At 35.2% G+C, this 16,715-nt stretch overlaps 1 protein-coding gene across 2 annotated transcripts in view; it reads right to left on the bottom strand.

The window, feature by feature from the left end:
* DENND4C (DENN domain containing 4C) overlaps window positions 1–16,715 on the bottom strand; it is a 92,197-nt gene that overhangs the window by 59,710 nt on the left and 15,772 nt on the right. Inside the window, exons 2-8 of one of the 2 annotated variants that reach the window (XM_019659066.1) lie at window positions 15,604–15,925; window positions 11,283–11,535; window positions 10,322–10,391; window positions 7,837–8,006; window positions 3,376–3,614; window positions 1,762–1,828; window positions 629–687 (exon numbers count right to left, since the gene is read on the bottom strand). In XM_019659066.1, the coding sequence (XP_019514611.1) occupies window positions 629–687; window positions 1,762–1,828; window positions 3,376–3,614; window positions 7,837–8,006; window positions 10,322–10,391; window positions 11,283–11,535; window positions 15,604–15,908 (1,163 nt within the window). In that variant the 5' untranslated portion in view covers window positions 15,909–15,925. Of the gene's footprint in view, window positions 1–628; window positions 688–1,761; window positions 1,829–3,375; window positions 3,615–7,836; window positions 8,007–9,117; window positions 9,277–10,321; window positions 10,392–11,282; window positions 11,536–15,603; window positions 15,926–16,715 lie in introns of those variants that run through there. The other variant, XM_019659067.1, reaches the window with a different exon arrangement.

Here is a 16,715-nt window from a genome sequence, read left to right on the forward strand (position 1 = left end):
ATCAACCATATGAGCAGAGCTCAAAAGAACAGAGGTAATGGTTGGGGTGTGGGAGGGAGTGGGGTATAACATATACAAAGGCTTGTCAGATTCAAGAAATTGAAATAAACCTATTATGACTAAAACATAGTAAAGGAGAGGGTGAAAATAGTAAGAGAGTATGCCGAAAGAGAAATGACACAATTATATCTGCATTCTCAAAAGGACACACTGGCTACAGTGTGAATAAAAAACTGAAAAAAGACAAAAGCCAAAGGCTATCAATTAAAAGGTAGTTAAGTAGTCCAGGTGAGGGATCATGCTAGCATGAACTAGTGATGCAGATGAAGAGAAGCTAATTGTCATGACATTTTAGGAGGTTAAAATCAGTTCACCTTGAACATTTAATAATGAACATTTAATAATGGGGAGGGGCTATGAGAGGAAAGAAAGGTTTTCCCTACAACTCTCTTAAATAGTCTAGTCTTTAAATGGCCCCACCATTCAACAAGCTATCAAAGTTAGAAACATTAAGGCTATCCTTACATAATTTGTAAAAATAGCACTTTCTTATCTTAACCCTTAAAATGTTTTAAAGCATTCTGCGCCCAGTAAATAAATATATCATTTTAGATAAATAATGATTTACCTTAGTGGTAAAGGTGTAGAAACTGGCTGTGATAATATTAACGCATCATGGGCAGATAGCTTAAAAAAACAAAAAAAGACAAATTAACCAAGCCAATTCTAAAATCTAAGTATTTAGATCAAGGGTAAAATGGAAAATATTTTAATGTGCAGACTAACATGACAGTTTTGGAAACATGTACTAAGATATAAAAAAATAGCTATGTTTACTCAGAGGTACTGTATTCTTTTTAATTAAATTGTTAATTCAACTGAATTTTTATTTAGTTAATTGGTTAAAATAGTTATTTAAAAATTATGGAATAACTTTTTTAAAAGCCTCAAATTTATTTATTCTACACACTGGTAAGCACTTGGAAGTTACCTGATATACATTAACATTTGCTGAATTGAAGTACATTCAAGATTAACAATATTTGACTTAATGCTACCATATCACATATAATGTTGATAACATCTTAGGAAAAAATTTATAACTGCTTGCTTCTCAGTGCTACTCAAAGTGCCAGTCTACAAACTGTTATTGGTCCAGGAAGATAGTACATAAATGGAGAACAAGCCATTTAGAAACTTTTATGGCAATCTGACACTGTTCGTACATCCAAGTACATGATCAGTGAACTCATGAGGTATAGACCTGTTCATGTTTATACAGATCTCACATGATAAGTTGCATATATCACAAGCTATATGCTTATACAGGTCTGCCACTGATTGGAAATAAAAAGAAACTAGTCCTTTAACATAGTTTGAAGAGCACTATTACAGACGATTTCACTCTCACCCTCCAACCATAACTCATTTCATATTTAATATTTATTAGTCTCTCCAATATTAAAAACATGCCCAAACATAATTCTGGGTTTCAAGGTATTAAAATTAGCTACTTAAAGGCCATGCATGGACCAATGTTGATAATCTCATGTGCCAGAGATTATAATTATTCCAATTCTGTACACCCAAAATTCAAAAAACCACTACAAAAGTATGTTTAATAAAGATATAAAATACAAGAACTTCAAGGTCTTTACGAATGCATACTGCTCCACCTCAAACCCAAAGAACACAAAATCCACTCTATAATGACTATAATGAATATATGCAGGATTCCCCTCAAATATACTTTTTGATTACCTGTACAAGAATTCTTGGTCTTTGTGGTGAAGGAAAAGGGATATTTTGCATAAAATGTGAAATGTGCCTGGAAAAAATTGAAATAAAGATAATTACTTTCCTAAAATTCTTCATCAATTTTAACAAGTCTTAAATATCATTCTAAATTTGATGAAGCCACTTACTTAAAACTTAAGCTAAATAAATAAATTTACTCAGTGTAAATAAATGTACTCATCCTACCAAACTTCTGAAATGCACAATGTATTTCCTGATTAAAAGTCCATATTAATATACCCTGTTATCACCAGAAAAATTAAGAGTAACAAAAATATGGTTTTCATGAAAGAGCTAATTTTTATTGCCATGGGTATCAGTACCAATATGGGGACCAACTAACTGTCATATAGTAAGTTACAACTAATATAAAATTTAATCCTAATAATTAAAAATCAAATATAAATTTAAATTAATTATTTTACTACAACTTAGGGCAAACCATTTACCCTCTCCATTTCTCTACCTATAAATAATGCTGCTTAAGTTTCTCCAAAGTTTTGAGCTCTTAGGAGCCACTAAAATGCAAACTACTACTTCAACTGAGAAAAAAAAATTGATCACATACACTGATTTTATTTTCAGAAACTACTCACAGAAACTTAATTTTTCCAAAGGTTGCTAGCTTGTCACTAACAATTAAATTTTACTTCAGACACTTTTAAGTTAATCTGATAGCTGAAAGTTAAATCTAGAATATGAACCATTAGATTGGCCTTCCAAGAGTACAACACAAAAGTCGAAACCATATTTCTATACTAAGTTGTGATAAGTTTATGCACAGTACTTTAAAGTTTTTTAAAGTTGATTTTGAACAGCATTATTTTAGAACCTACAGATAATTACCTCCAACTTATCCAATAAACAAATATGTTTTGCTGGTATTTTTTCTACTATAACCTGAGATTTTTCAAATTGTAAGAAAAATCTATGTTTACGCATACTATAACACATTTCCACAGAACTCTTGACACCTCTTGGTTTGTTAGCAGGGTACATAAATTATTTCCTCTAATAAACAGAAGTCATTGTGCCACCAGGAGCCAGAAAGATGTGGTTTTAAAAAAACAGAGGCTCCACATATATATTCCTTGCTTACAAGATTTTCACGACAAAGGGAATTATAAATCAAAAGAAAAACATGCAGAATTCTGTCAGTGCTAAAACCAAAACTTCACTTTTAACATCAATTAACTCACCCTTATTAATTTCTAGATCAGTTTAGAGATGTTTTATAGTTAGAGCTTGGAATGGCCACTTGTACAGGTGTGGATGTATGTGTGTATCAACACCTATTTTTCTCTTCACTTTTAGAGAATTAATAAAGAACAAACACAATACAACATATGTATGCGTTCCTTCCTCAGCTGAATTCTCAAAAGATTATTATTTGATCATCCTCACCACTACTTCTTAATTTTAAAGTCACAGTCAATTATTCAAGTGAGTAAGGGAGCAAGTAAAAAGTAGAGTGACTGTGGTTCTCCTTCTAACTTTGCTGCTTAAAGTCAGGTAAACAATGAAATGTATATATACACCCAGTTTTCCACCAGACATCTCTTTAATCATTATACATACTTTTCAATGGGAAGAGGATGTGGTCCAGACACAGAAAGTTTGTAGATAAACATGAGAAATTTTCTAAAAGCTTCAAAAAAAGGCCAGTGTGAGAGTAAACAAATGCATTTGTTTGAATTGATGGATTTGGAGACCATTTTTCTCTCCACAGGTGTCAACAAGCCCAGCTGCATAAGCTGTTTCTCTGTTAGAAGTTCCCAAGAGTAAGGCTCATAAAACTGGATAGCAGCTCCATATACCTACAGAACAATAGAATTCCATTATAAGATTTGAGGTTTTTTTAAAATTAATTTCTCTTTTTCTCTTATTCCACAGAAATATTTGCTTACAGTGCATATGACAGATAAACAAAAAGAAAAAATCTCAACATTGCTGACGGGACTATAAAATGGTACAGCTGCTGTGGAAAACAATTCAACCAAGTTCAACTCCAAAAGTTAAACAAAGAATTACCATATGATACAGCAATTCCACTCCTAGGTATACAGGTATCCCCTGCTTTCTGAAAGTTCTTATTATGCCACATCACTTTTATGAAAGACCTACATCAGCACCTGTTTACACTAACCAAAATAAATCCAAAGGGGATTTTCACTTTTATGAAGGAAGATGAAAAGCAAAAACAGAGTTCAGCATTTGTTCTGCAGCCAGCATTACAGAGGTGGCGTGCACCCAGCAGTTAGAGTAGCACCACCAAGCTCCTTCCCTGGGAACCACACGCAGCATCTCCACATCAGGACGCCATATTCTGAACTGTGTTTGTGAGCATCTGTGCTTTACCTCAATTAGTTTGTGCTTCTACTAGTAAGATGTGTCCTACAGTATCAGAAAAGCCTAACAGAGCTTGTAAAGGTGTTATGCTTGGCATAAAACTTGACATAATTAAGCACTCGACTGTGAACTAAATAAAAGCATCCTAAGTGTGAAGTTGCCTGGTCTGCATTTGTACTATTTACACGCCGAGAGAAAGAATCCTGAAAGCTGCCAAAGTTACTACCGGTTCTGCTAGTAGCAAAGTGGTGCCCCTTAGTTGGCATCCAGTAATGGATAAAATGAAGTCTATTGCTTGAGTGGATTGATGGGTGTACAAAGTGTGGTGTGTATTTATCATATCATTCCTGCTTTTACTATATGTTAGTGTTATTTTAGGCTTTGTGTGTTATTTGATATGGTTTGGCAGGTTATTTTGGGGATATGGGCATGCTAAAAAAAATTTCTACATAAATTAATGGTAATTGTTTATTCGCTTTATGCCATTTTGGCTTGCAAAAGATTTCATAGGAATGTTCTGTTTTCGGAGAGTGGGGGAAACCTGTGTACCCCAAAGAATTCAAAACAGCAACTCAAACAGATATTTGTACACCAATGTTCAAAGCAGGATGATTCACAGCAGCCAAAAAGTGGAAATAACCCAAATGTCCATCAACAGATGAATGGATCAACAAAATGTGGTGTATATATATATATATATATATATATATATATATATATATATATATATAATCCACCCTTAAAAAGGAATGAAATTCTGATAGATACTGCAATGTGGATGAACCTTGAAAACATTATGCAAAATGAAATAAAACAAACACAAAAGGACAAATATTATATTATTCCACTTATATGAGCTACCTAGAATAGGCAAATTCATAGATAGAAAGTAGACTAGAGGTTACCAGGGACTTGGGGTGAGGGTAGCTTCTATTTAGGTTGATGAAAAACGTTTTCAAAATGGATAGTTATACTTATATAAATCTTACAACTACTTAGTAATTATATATAACTCTTGCATTTGCAGATACAACACTCCCAGATACAGTTATTTCCAAGTGATCTCAGATTTTTTTTTTTAAGATTTTTATTGGGGAATTGGGAGATGGGAACAGCGCTGGGGAATTGGGGGAAGGGGAACAGACAAGTTGCTGTCCTTTTGTTCTTCAGTCTAGTTGTGGAGGACGTTGCTACACTGGCCCAAGTTGGCACCATCATTGCGCTCTTCCCGGAGAGGCAGATCAGCTGCCAGCTTCTGGACGGCGGCTCACGGCGGCTGCTGGCCGCTCACGCTGGCTGCTGGCTATACACAGTAGCCCATGGCAACCCACAGGGGCTGCAGCCTACGCTGTCGCTGGTGACTCATGGCAGCCCAGCTCCAGATTGAGCTGTTGTTCAGCATCTTAGCTGTAGAGGGCAGTGTCACTGGCCCTCATATGTGGGATCCGAACCAGGGCCCTCTGGCGTCCCATGCCAGCTCTTAACCAACGCGCCACTCGGCCGGCCCTGATCTCAGATATTTTTAACAAGCAACAAGACAAAAGCATCTCAATGTAGTTTTTTTTTTTGTTCTCTACTGGTCAAACTTGATAATTCAAGTGTTTGAAGATCTTAACGTTTTCATTTATATAATACTTATTGCTTTCAATGAGAGAATCTATAAATGATTCTATAGTTAGCTTAGTTGTAAGCAATCCAGTTGATATAGTTGGACTTCATTCAGTGAGTATTTTACTATGTTTCAAACACAGTGCTGGATCTTCACCTTCATTATTTTTAATACAATGGCTGTGAACTTGTAGCCTATAGAATCAGGCCATGCATGTATTTTGTTTGATCCAACTTTAGTTAGTTATGATTTTCAGTAAAATTGTCTATTTTATCAAATTATCTCAGAAAATTTTCAACTTCAAATTTCTACTGTATCTATTTACTTTTAAGATATTCAAGTTTTATTTACTTTTTATGTCCTAATATATTTTTTGGGTATCTCTTTTTTATTTTAAATTATCATTCTATGTCATTATTACTGCTTTATACACATTTTTAATTTTTGGCTATTACAAATAAAGCACATACATGTTTTTAAAGAACAATATACTCCTACACACTCACATCTCTTGGGATATGCTCAGGAGTATAACTGCTGGGCCACAGGGTTGTTTCTTTTCCTTGCTGATAATGTAGAAGTTCTATACTTATTTTGGATTCGAGACCCATCTTGAATACATATATCACATTATTTTCTCTTGGCCTGTGGCCTGCTTCTTCACCTTCTTAATGGTATCTTTGAATGAATATACTCATATGTTAACTATTGTACAATAAAGGCATATTATTCATCTTTGCTTTTATGGCTAGTGCTTTCTGCATGCTGTTTAAACTATCTTTGCTAACTCCCTCCATTTTAATATATTATTTGGTTTCTGACCCTTACTGTTGTTGAGAAATTAGCCAATCTAATAGTCGTTCCTTTGTGGGGGGTTTTTTTGTTGTTGTTTTTTTTTAGCTGAGCCATCCTGCCACCTGTTGGCAGCTCTGCAGCAACTCAGCTCGGGCCGGGCATCAAACCTGTTGCTCAGAGCTCACACTCTTGAGCGAGCTCTTAACCAACTGAGCCACTCGGCTGGCCCCCAATAGTCGTTCCTTTGAAAGTACAATATTTTCTTTTTGCTTTTTGTCTTTGGTGTTCCACAGTAATATGAAAAGAGGTGGTTCTGTATTTTTATTTTTTTCTATTGAAGGTTCAGAGTGTATCTTTAATCTGAAGAATCAATTTTTCATCAATCCTGGAAAACTCTCAACCAACCTTAGCTTTTTATATGCTACCTCTCCCTTTCTAGTCTCTCTTTCTGTAATTTATTAAATATTGGTCCTTCTGATTCTATCCTGTACATATTTAAACTCCTTTTATGTTTTTCTGTGCTACATTTGAAATGACCTATCTTCAAGGGCCGGCCGAGTGGCTCAGTTGGTTAAGAGCTCGCTCAAGAGTTTGAGCTCTGAGCAACAGCAGTTCGAGTCCAGCCCGAACTGAGCAGTTGCTGAGCTGCCAACAGGTAGCAGGATGGCTCAGCTAAAAAAAAAAAAAAAAAAAAGAAATGACCTATCTTCTACTTCATTAATTCTCCCTTCCTGTATGTCTTATCTGCTGTTGAAATCATTCATTGAATTTTTAATTTTAAGGACCATATTTTTCATTTCGAGACATATGGTTCTTTTCCAATCTATCTGTTTTTCAAAATATCCTGTTCTTTCTTGACGTTTTGAGCCCCTCTATTAGGTCTTGAATCATTTCAATTATATATTCAATTTATAATATCCTTCGTATTGTTATTCTTTCATTTCAATATCTTGAGGGTCTACTCCACTTTGTATTGTGTCCTATTGATTCTTCCTATGGTAACTATAATACATCTTCTAACTTTTACAATAATCTCATCTTGAGGCCTGGGTTTTGGCAGTGTCTCTCCAGAAAGACTTTATATTTGCTTCTGTAGAAGCTCAAGGGGTATCAGCATCCTGATACCAATTTTTATGCTGACTTTTCACCTTAAACATTATAGTACAAATTTAAACCAAAATGTATTGTGTCCAAATAATCCTAATATGCAAATAAATCTTATATTAATCATTTTGTGAGATTAAAACATGGACAAAATAGGTTAAATAAAAGAATAAAAAATATACCTTTTCAGCAGAAGAAGCTGTCAGGACGAAAGTTGAAAAAACTGGAAGTGGGTGTTTGGTTTGGGGATCCCAACATTCAATAGTAGCTCCCATAGGAAGGCAGAAGATAGGTACAGATTCTGAGAGTGGAAATGACTCATAGTCATCTTCTGGGTATCTAAAAATTAAACCTTTGGAGAAGGGATACAACAATAAAATTTTTAATAGCTACTTTTCCATAAATTATATGTGATACGTTATTAGGATATTTTAATAGCAAATTTCACAGAAATATTTCTGTGTGACATTTCAAAATCAATTTTTCTCTTGCCATATCAGAAATTAAAATAAATTAACAAATGTACTCTAGTTTTCTTAACCTATGATTTTTTAGCTCATTGTAATGTTAAAATGTATTAAATATACTAGTTAAAATGCTATTCAACAGGATAACCAACTTAATGTATTTTCTTCTACATACTGCCAACATCTTATAGAGAATGGTAAGAAACATACAGGAAAATTTACCAACTATTTCAGTTAGTCTTCTGTAAAACATTCAGGGAAGGAACAAGTGTTATGATACAATTCCAAGGAAACAGAAATTATCACAGCCCCTAAACTCATCCTGAGAGAGAAGCAGTGTAAAAGGCATGCAACATTAAAAGTTAATGAGACAGAAACCCTTTGCGGCTGAGTACAGAGTGTGTGAGACAAAGGAAGTATGAGCAGGGGGCACTCTGAGAAGCATAACAAAGCCCCTTAAGAATAAAGTAGCTACGTGGCATTTGTTCATCAGCCTCTGATGGCTCTAATATGCAGACCACACCTAAGATAAACACTTGAAAATCAGTAGCAGATTTTTGAGTCCAAATTCAGTCTCCAAAACTCTGTATTCTAACATAAGTGTCTTAATATCAACTACCTTAATACTTCCACAAAGCTTGTTTCTATAAGGTTTTTCTAAGTGACACTTTCCACACACACACAAAAAAAAATTTTAGGAAATCACATAGTCAACACATTACAGCAATGTTAACAGTATCGCATTTTAAAATGATATTGAATTTATAATTGTTGCTGCCTTTATTTTTACATTATAATTAATGGTTTGATTCATTAGAATGAATGTCTTTATGAGGACAATCAAGATTTCAAGATTTTTCAGATATAAATTTTCCTAACTTCCCTGAAGTAAAACTTTAATAAAAAAAACTGTGCATGATCCAAAAGTATTTGACACTGCTTGTTTTCACAAAGAAGTATTCCAGTATTTCTCTTCTATTTACAACTGGAGCATACCTGTATTTTCAGTTTTTATCCCACCATACCAGTGGGATGAAGAGGTCACACTTAAATCTTTACAGCCCTTGACACTTTACTGTGCAGTAAGAATGTGGCGATAGATTTCTCAAACACGTCATGGCAGAATAGTTTCTCAGGCCCTCCTCTCCTCCATATAGCTGATTCTTTGCAACAAGGGAGAAAGGAAGCAAGTCCACCTTTCATGGCATGTAACATGTGGTTTCAAATCAGACACACAGAGATAAGAGAAGGAAATATAAGAAGTAAAGATGCAGTTTGACACCTTTCTGATTGCCAAAATATAAAAGGTCAGAGAGTAAGCAGTTCTCCACTGAACTGTTAAATCTATTAGTGTACACCAGGGGTGTCAAACTCAATTAAAACACAGGCCATTTGGTGCAACAGGCAACATTCACGCGGGCCACATCACATTTATAAATTTTGTTAAATTTATATTCTGAAGTGAGGATTCAGGAATATGGATAAGATAATTAAAACACTATGTAATTGCTTTTATTTTAACATTTATTTTATTTAATGTATTTATAAAACTAAAATTATTCTTTTTTACCCGAGTGCTCTTTTTAACCTTTTCGCTATTGGGATCTGTTTACATTACGTGACACTGAGAGTGGCAGACATATCACTTCCAAACTTCGCCGGAACTGAGTCAGCGTGTTTATACACGCCCACAGGCCCCCAGGAAAGGCACTGGGCCACGTGTATACTCATCTTCAGTAGTTAAAGGGTTAACGAGGGAATTGTGTGTACAGTATTGCCTCGATCTCCCCTAAGCGCTATTTTCTTCATAACAATTTTTTCTATTTTCATTTTATTTCAGAGCATCGTGGGCCACAAAAAATTACTTCGAGGGCCGCATGTGGCCCACGGGCCGCCAGTTTGACACCCCTGGTGTACACTAAAAGCTTGAATGTTTATTCCACAAATGCTTGCTTGGGATGAAAGTTTCTATTTAATTAACACTTTTTTTGGCGGGGTTGGGTAATATTAATTTATCTTGTAATATGTAGTGAATTTAAGGAAACTTATGCCTTTACATGCTAAAATTAAAGATAATTCAATTTATGAATAAATTAATTCCACAGATTACATAAGGGAGCATACACTGCCTCTTCTAACCAAATGTTAATGTGCAACAATAACTACAGTAAGAGTGACAATTTTCTTTTAATTTACTTACCAGCTTTATATGCTATTGAATTAGAAGCAGGTACAGACTTCTTATAACATAGAAACACACTGGAACCCCACTGTAAAATATAAATTAGGTTTAAAAAAGACAAAAGAGTGAAAAAAATTCCTTTTACTGAATGTTTTCTAAAGATTCTCATTTATTCAGGAAAGTCTATTTAAAACATGTTTATCAAACAGACTACATAGTATAAAACAGAGCAAAGCATGAAGCTGAGGACACTAAAAGAGTTAAAAAACATTGCCACAAATATCAAACTGGCACGAAGGCAGTTTCAAACAGCTTAGAATTCTACAATCATCCACCACTGCCTATATTTGAAAGAGATAGCACAACATGGAGTGGGCACTGGAGCCCAGGCTAAGAAAGACAGATCACTGGGGTGCTATGAAGTCATTACCTGCAGAGGCAAACCAGTCTTGACTAATAGCCATGGGAGCATTAGACATGTTTGCCTACACCACATTTAAGCTGATGTAAACATTTTTGATGCAAACATATTTTTCAAAATAAATCTGACCCAATAATAAACTTTAGTTTCATAAAATTATAAATCAAATGTATATGTTCAATTTTCTTCTTCATTAGAGTCCTTTTAAAAACTATGTAAAACTACAATATTTAAAATAAATACAAGGGAAGTCCCCACCTGGTCTCCCTTCAATTGTCCTTAAAAGACACCACTGAAACCCAAAAGCTTAGTGTAACAGGCAATTTTGGCATGTACAAAAAAAAAAGAAAACAAAAAATCCCTGACTTTTAAGTATCTATTTTCTGGACGAAATTATTCTAAAACAGCAGATGACTACGGATTTTTTTTAATTATTATAAATCATAAAAATTAGAAAGCATGAAAATATAAACTGAGAGTAAATTACATGCCCAATAATAAACAAAAATCCAAAAATTATCCTTTTATTAAATATGAAAATGAAAACTTTATTCTTACCATTCCACAATTTAAATTTTTGTCAACTTTGCAGAAAGTGTGAGGAGGGGTTTCTCCTTTACTGGTTACAATAACACAGATATCAGTTACAGCCAAAGAATTCTGGGGTCGAACTGGAGGAGCCCTTCGATAAGTGATAAAAATTCTTTGTGAAGTAGTTGAACTATTGTTGACATTGGCACAGCGACCATAGGGTGTGGCTTGGATCACTTCACATCCAGGAATAAGCCTTTCTTTCCCTTCATATAAAACTCTGCATGGCAGGGAGGGGAGAAATAAATAGATACGCAAACACATTTCAGGTTAAAGCTGGTTTTCTTCTTGAAAAAAAATGTTTAATCTCTATTGTTTCCAAAAGCTTAATTGCAAACCAAAACTAAAATTATTACTTTTGGAATTATAAATCTCTTAATTACTATTTTTCAATAGTCAGAATATAATTTTAAGAAGTGTAAATAGGATCAAAGAACTTGAGTTTTGGTTGCTTATTACAAGAAACATATGAAACAAGCTAAGGGCAACACCACAAACATCCCCAGCTCAATTCCCGGAAGTTTTAACAAGTATTCAGACATTTTTACAAAATTTTCCTTCATAATTCCTCTCAAAATTTTACCATTAAAAACCCTTTCTTGGGCCGGCTGAGTGGCGCGTTGGTTAAGAGCTGGCTTGGGACGCCAGCGGGTCCAGGTTCGGATCCCACATATGAGGGCCAGTGACACTGCCCTCCACAGGTAAGATGCTGAACAACAGCTCAACCTGGAGCTGGCCTGCTATGAGTTGCCGGCGACAGCGTAGGCTGCAGCCACTGCTGCAGTGGGTTGCCATGGGCTACTGTGTGTAGCCAGCAGCCAGTGTGAGTGGCCGTCCAGAAGCCGGCAACTGATCTGCCCTGCCTGAGAAGAGCACAATGATGGTGCCAGCTTGGGCCAGTGAAGCAATGTCCTCCACAACTAGACTGAAAAACAAAAGTACAGCAACTTGTCTGTTCTCCTTCCCCCAATTCCCCAGCGCTGTTTCCATCCCCCAATTCCCCAATAAAAACCTTAAAAAAAAAAAACCAAACATTTAAGTCATCATATATTAACAATTATTTATCTGAAGAGAAATATTTACCATCATGATTATCTAAAAGACAACCAAGGATAAGTAAACTACTCTAACAGAAATTAGATGTGTTAGGGAACTGCAAGATGTATATGAAAGAGCCACTTGCAACTTAGAAGCATCCTAAGTATAATTATCTACATCATCATTTTATTTTTAAGTTGTGCCCCAGAACCACAAGCAACAATTAGGACTATACGGTCCGGGAGGTTGGGGAGGAGGATATGAAAAGATAACCATTAAAGGATGGCTAACAGGGAATGCTGAGTACTAGAACGTAAGTCCCTAGCTGGTTTCCCTTCAACTGACATGGATATTATCAAAATTTTATCCTGTAGCCATCCTTCTATGGACATTTCTTCTTAAGAAAACCACAGAGAAAATTTAAAAATCTGAGAACAAATCCATTACATGTAATGAATCACTCCACTGCAAGCAATAATTTGGGTTCACAGTCATTTTAACCTCCTTTCTCCTTCTCAAAGGAAAAGCCCCTCACATTAAAGGCTAATCCAGTCACCTATGCTGTTGACATTACCCTGTAATCTGTTTCATAATTTTATTCTATCAAATATCTCCTCTTATTCCTATATTTCAGCTCTTCCTTCTCCGCTGGTTTCTTCTTTCAATATAAAGATGTTCAAAGTTATTCCCTGGCAGAAAGGGTCAAAAACAGTCCTTCACTCTGCCTCCCCTCTCCCTCCAGGTATCTTAAAAGCCATTGCTTCTGGGGAGTTTGTTAAAATACAGATTCTGATTCAGTAAGTCTGGGGCAGTGCCTGAGGTTATGAATTTCTAACATGCTCCCAGGCTCTATGGACAAGATTAAGATTGCTTTGGTCCATGGATCACACCTTAAATAGAAAGGCCCATAACTATCTTCTCTTTTCCATAAAGTCAAGCTTTCAAAAAGAAGCCTCTATTACTCCAATTGCCAATCATTTCTCAACCCTTTCTAATCTGGGTCCTGTGCCCAATGAAGTTGTATGACCACCATCCTAATTGCACTGACTTGAAGGAAAATTATAGAGGCTAAACAGGGTGGATGATACTAAAGGACTTAAATGGATGCTATATAAAGATCAAATGAGATGAGGACAAATCATCCTTTGGCTTTGGAAATCTGAACATAATGAGGACCTTGGGACAATTTCACCAGAGATCAACTGTAACAATGGAGGTGATAAGTATAACAAGTGGTGCTCAAATGCAGCAGCTCACTACCTTTCATAGTGATTATTAACAGAATAACCTGCAGCTAACTGCTTAAAAAACAAACAACTTCATGTGACAATCAGGGAAATTTGTATATATGATGCTATTAAGGAATTAATCATTTCTCAAATTGTGGTATTACTGTTACATTAAAAGAGATTCAACATAAAAATCAATTGATGTAATACATCACATTAATAGAATGAAGGATTATCTCGTGATTATCTCAACAAAATGGCATTCGACAAAATCCAACACATTTTCATGATAAAACCAGGAAAAGGAGAAACCTACCTTAACATGATAGATGGGAAAAACCCACAGCTAAATCATACTCAATGGTGAAAGTCTAAAAGCTTCCCACGTTAAGATCAGGAATAAGACAAGGATGCCTGCTTTCAGCACTGCTGCTCAACACTATACTATAAGTTCTAGTCAGAGCAATAAGATGGGGGTGAGGGGACTGGGTGTGGGGAGAACAAATAAAGCAACTGCAAAGGAAGGAGTAAAACTATCTCTATTGGCATAGGACATGATCCTATATATTTTTTAAAATCCCTAAAAACTACTGTATTTCCCCATGTATAAGACGGACCCTTTTTCGAAAAATTTGGGGTCTAAAAACTGGGTGCATCTTATACAGTGGTTGTAGATGGTTGTCAAGTCATTTAAGAAGCGTGGCATTTCAAATGCCGTAGATGGAACGGAGGATGAGGCATTATATGAAGACAGTGATTCGTCATCAGACACAGATGAGGACAAGCTAATGGCTGGGAGTTTTGACAGTGATAAGGAGTTGTATGAATTTTATGATGAATAAAACCTGAGTTCAATAACTTTATGTAATACATTTTTTTTCAAATTTCGGGCCCCAAAATTAAGGTGCATCTTATACATGGGAGCGTCTTATACATGGGGAAATACGGTACATGAAAACTATTAGAGCTAATAAATTCAGCAAAGTTGCACGGTATAAGATTAACACATAAAGTTAAAATTCAGCTGTGTTTCTATATACCAGCAATGAACAATCCAAAAAAAAATTAAGAAAATCCCAATTTATAAAAGAATCCAAAACAATGAAATACTTAGGAATAAAATTAATCAAGGAGGTAAAAGACTTGTACACTAACAGCCACAAAACATTGCTGAAAAGAATTAAAGAACACCTAACTAAATGGGAAGACATCTCATGAGATGCTCATAGGTCGGAAGATTTAATATTGTAAAGATGGCAATGCTCCCCAAATAGATCTACGGATTAAATGCAATCCCCATGAAAATTCCAACGGCATGTTTAGCATAAATGAACAAGCTGATCCCAAATACTTCCTAAGATGCTCTCAAGTATCTATATGTTTTTACTGACTGATGGTAACTGTAATAAACAGAACAGCTTAATATATGACATGTGTATATGGTAAAGTATTATAGATATTCTAAAAGCACATCTTCTTTACAGAAGAATCAATGTAGACATCTTTGGAAAAAAGATTTTCACAAATAATATTTTTCATTGGCTGTGGACTAGATACTAAATACCTCATAACAACTACACTCCTTCTAAAGTGTAAATACCCTCCTCCTGGCACTATAAACCACACAGCACAATTATATTTTTTAAAACAGGGATGCTACTTTGTTAAATAAATTTGAGGCTTCGAAAAATCTCATCACATAACCCAAGTAGCTCCTTAAAATCTACTGTCTTTTATTGTAGCTTCTTGTTCTTTTATGTTTAATTAATAAGCTTATCTGACAATTACAACAGAAATGGAATCACATTTCAGGTTCTAATACCTTGAAAGGAACTGATCCAATGATTCAAGCACAATGCAAAGAAATTCAGTAAGGGTAGACAGAGATATGTAATATCTTCTAATACTTGAACCTGAAGTAACAAACAATAACAGAACTATCAAGGATTTCAAATTTCTATTCCCATGTACCTTTAAGTTTTATTCCCTTCACTATAGCAAAAGAAAATAAGTCACCGTACCCAATGTCAGTAAGGGGTGGTTTATCTCTCCCTCTCTTATAACAGAGGAACAGTTCTGGGCTTTTCAGACTTCCATAGTTCAAGTTTGCTTGGAGAGCTGACGGAGTGGCTTCAACACAGGTGTAACCTTCAGGTACTGTTTCCCCAGCTGATTTGTTAATAACTGCAATGTCTGTAATTGGAGCTTTAGGTCCAGTTGACTTAGTATCTAAACGATTTAATTCTTGATCCAATAGAGTAGATGTGTCGGTGAGACCTGCCACGACAAAGTAGTCCGTCACTCTTGGCCCTTTGTCTTCTATCATGGCTGCTATTATATTTCCTAAAAAAAGGAAAAACAAAGAAGACATCAATTAAATAAAATACTTCATCTTGACTCACTTAAATTAAAATACTCCTGAGTTAACAGTGATCAACTAGCACACTTCCCAGTTGGATTTATAATCAAATTGTTCTCATTCTACAGAAGATGACTGTTTTGGTATCACCTTGTCAGCCTTTACCTCCTACCAAGTACAAACTTGCAGCATCAATTCATTTGTAAGGCAACTATGATCCTTTTGTGTGTCTGAGGCACTGTTAAAAATAATCTAACTGTGGGGCCAGCCGAGTGGCTCAGTTGGTTAAGAGCTCGCTCAAGAGTGCAAGCTCTGAGCAACCAGGTCACCGGTTTGATTCCCGGCCCAAGGTGAGCTGCCGCTGAGCTGCCAACAGGTGGCAGGATGGCTCAGCTAAATAAATAGATTAGATAGATATCTAGATAAATAAATCGATAAATCGATAAATAAATCAATAAAAATAATCCAGTTGTCAGAGGTGGACTATGGTGCTTTCCTTTGAGCAAAATGCACTTAATGAACAATATTTCGACCATTTAAAAAATCATTCTAAGTTACAGAATTCCTAGAGCTAAACTTCACTTTTAAACAAATGAAGTGAGTACACTGTGAATTAGTCAAAGTCTAATACACAAAAAAATGAATGTAATAGTAACCAATAAAATTAAACCAATCTCTTAACAATCCAGTTAGGAGTTTGTCCCTTATAGGTAAGAAACTTTATGTAAACTAAGTTTAGAAATACTTAAATACTTCATATGGAAACACCAGATA

The sequence above is a fragment of the Hipposideros armiger genome, unplaced genomic scaffold (assembly GCF_001890085.2).
Source record: "Hipposideros armiger isolate ML-2016 unplaced genomic scaffold, ASM189008v1 scaffold_294, whole genome shotgun sequence".
NCBI lineage: Eukaryota > Metazoa > Chordata > Mammalia > Chiroptera > Hipposideridae > Hipposideros > Hipposideros armiger.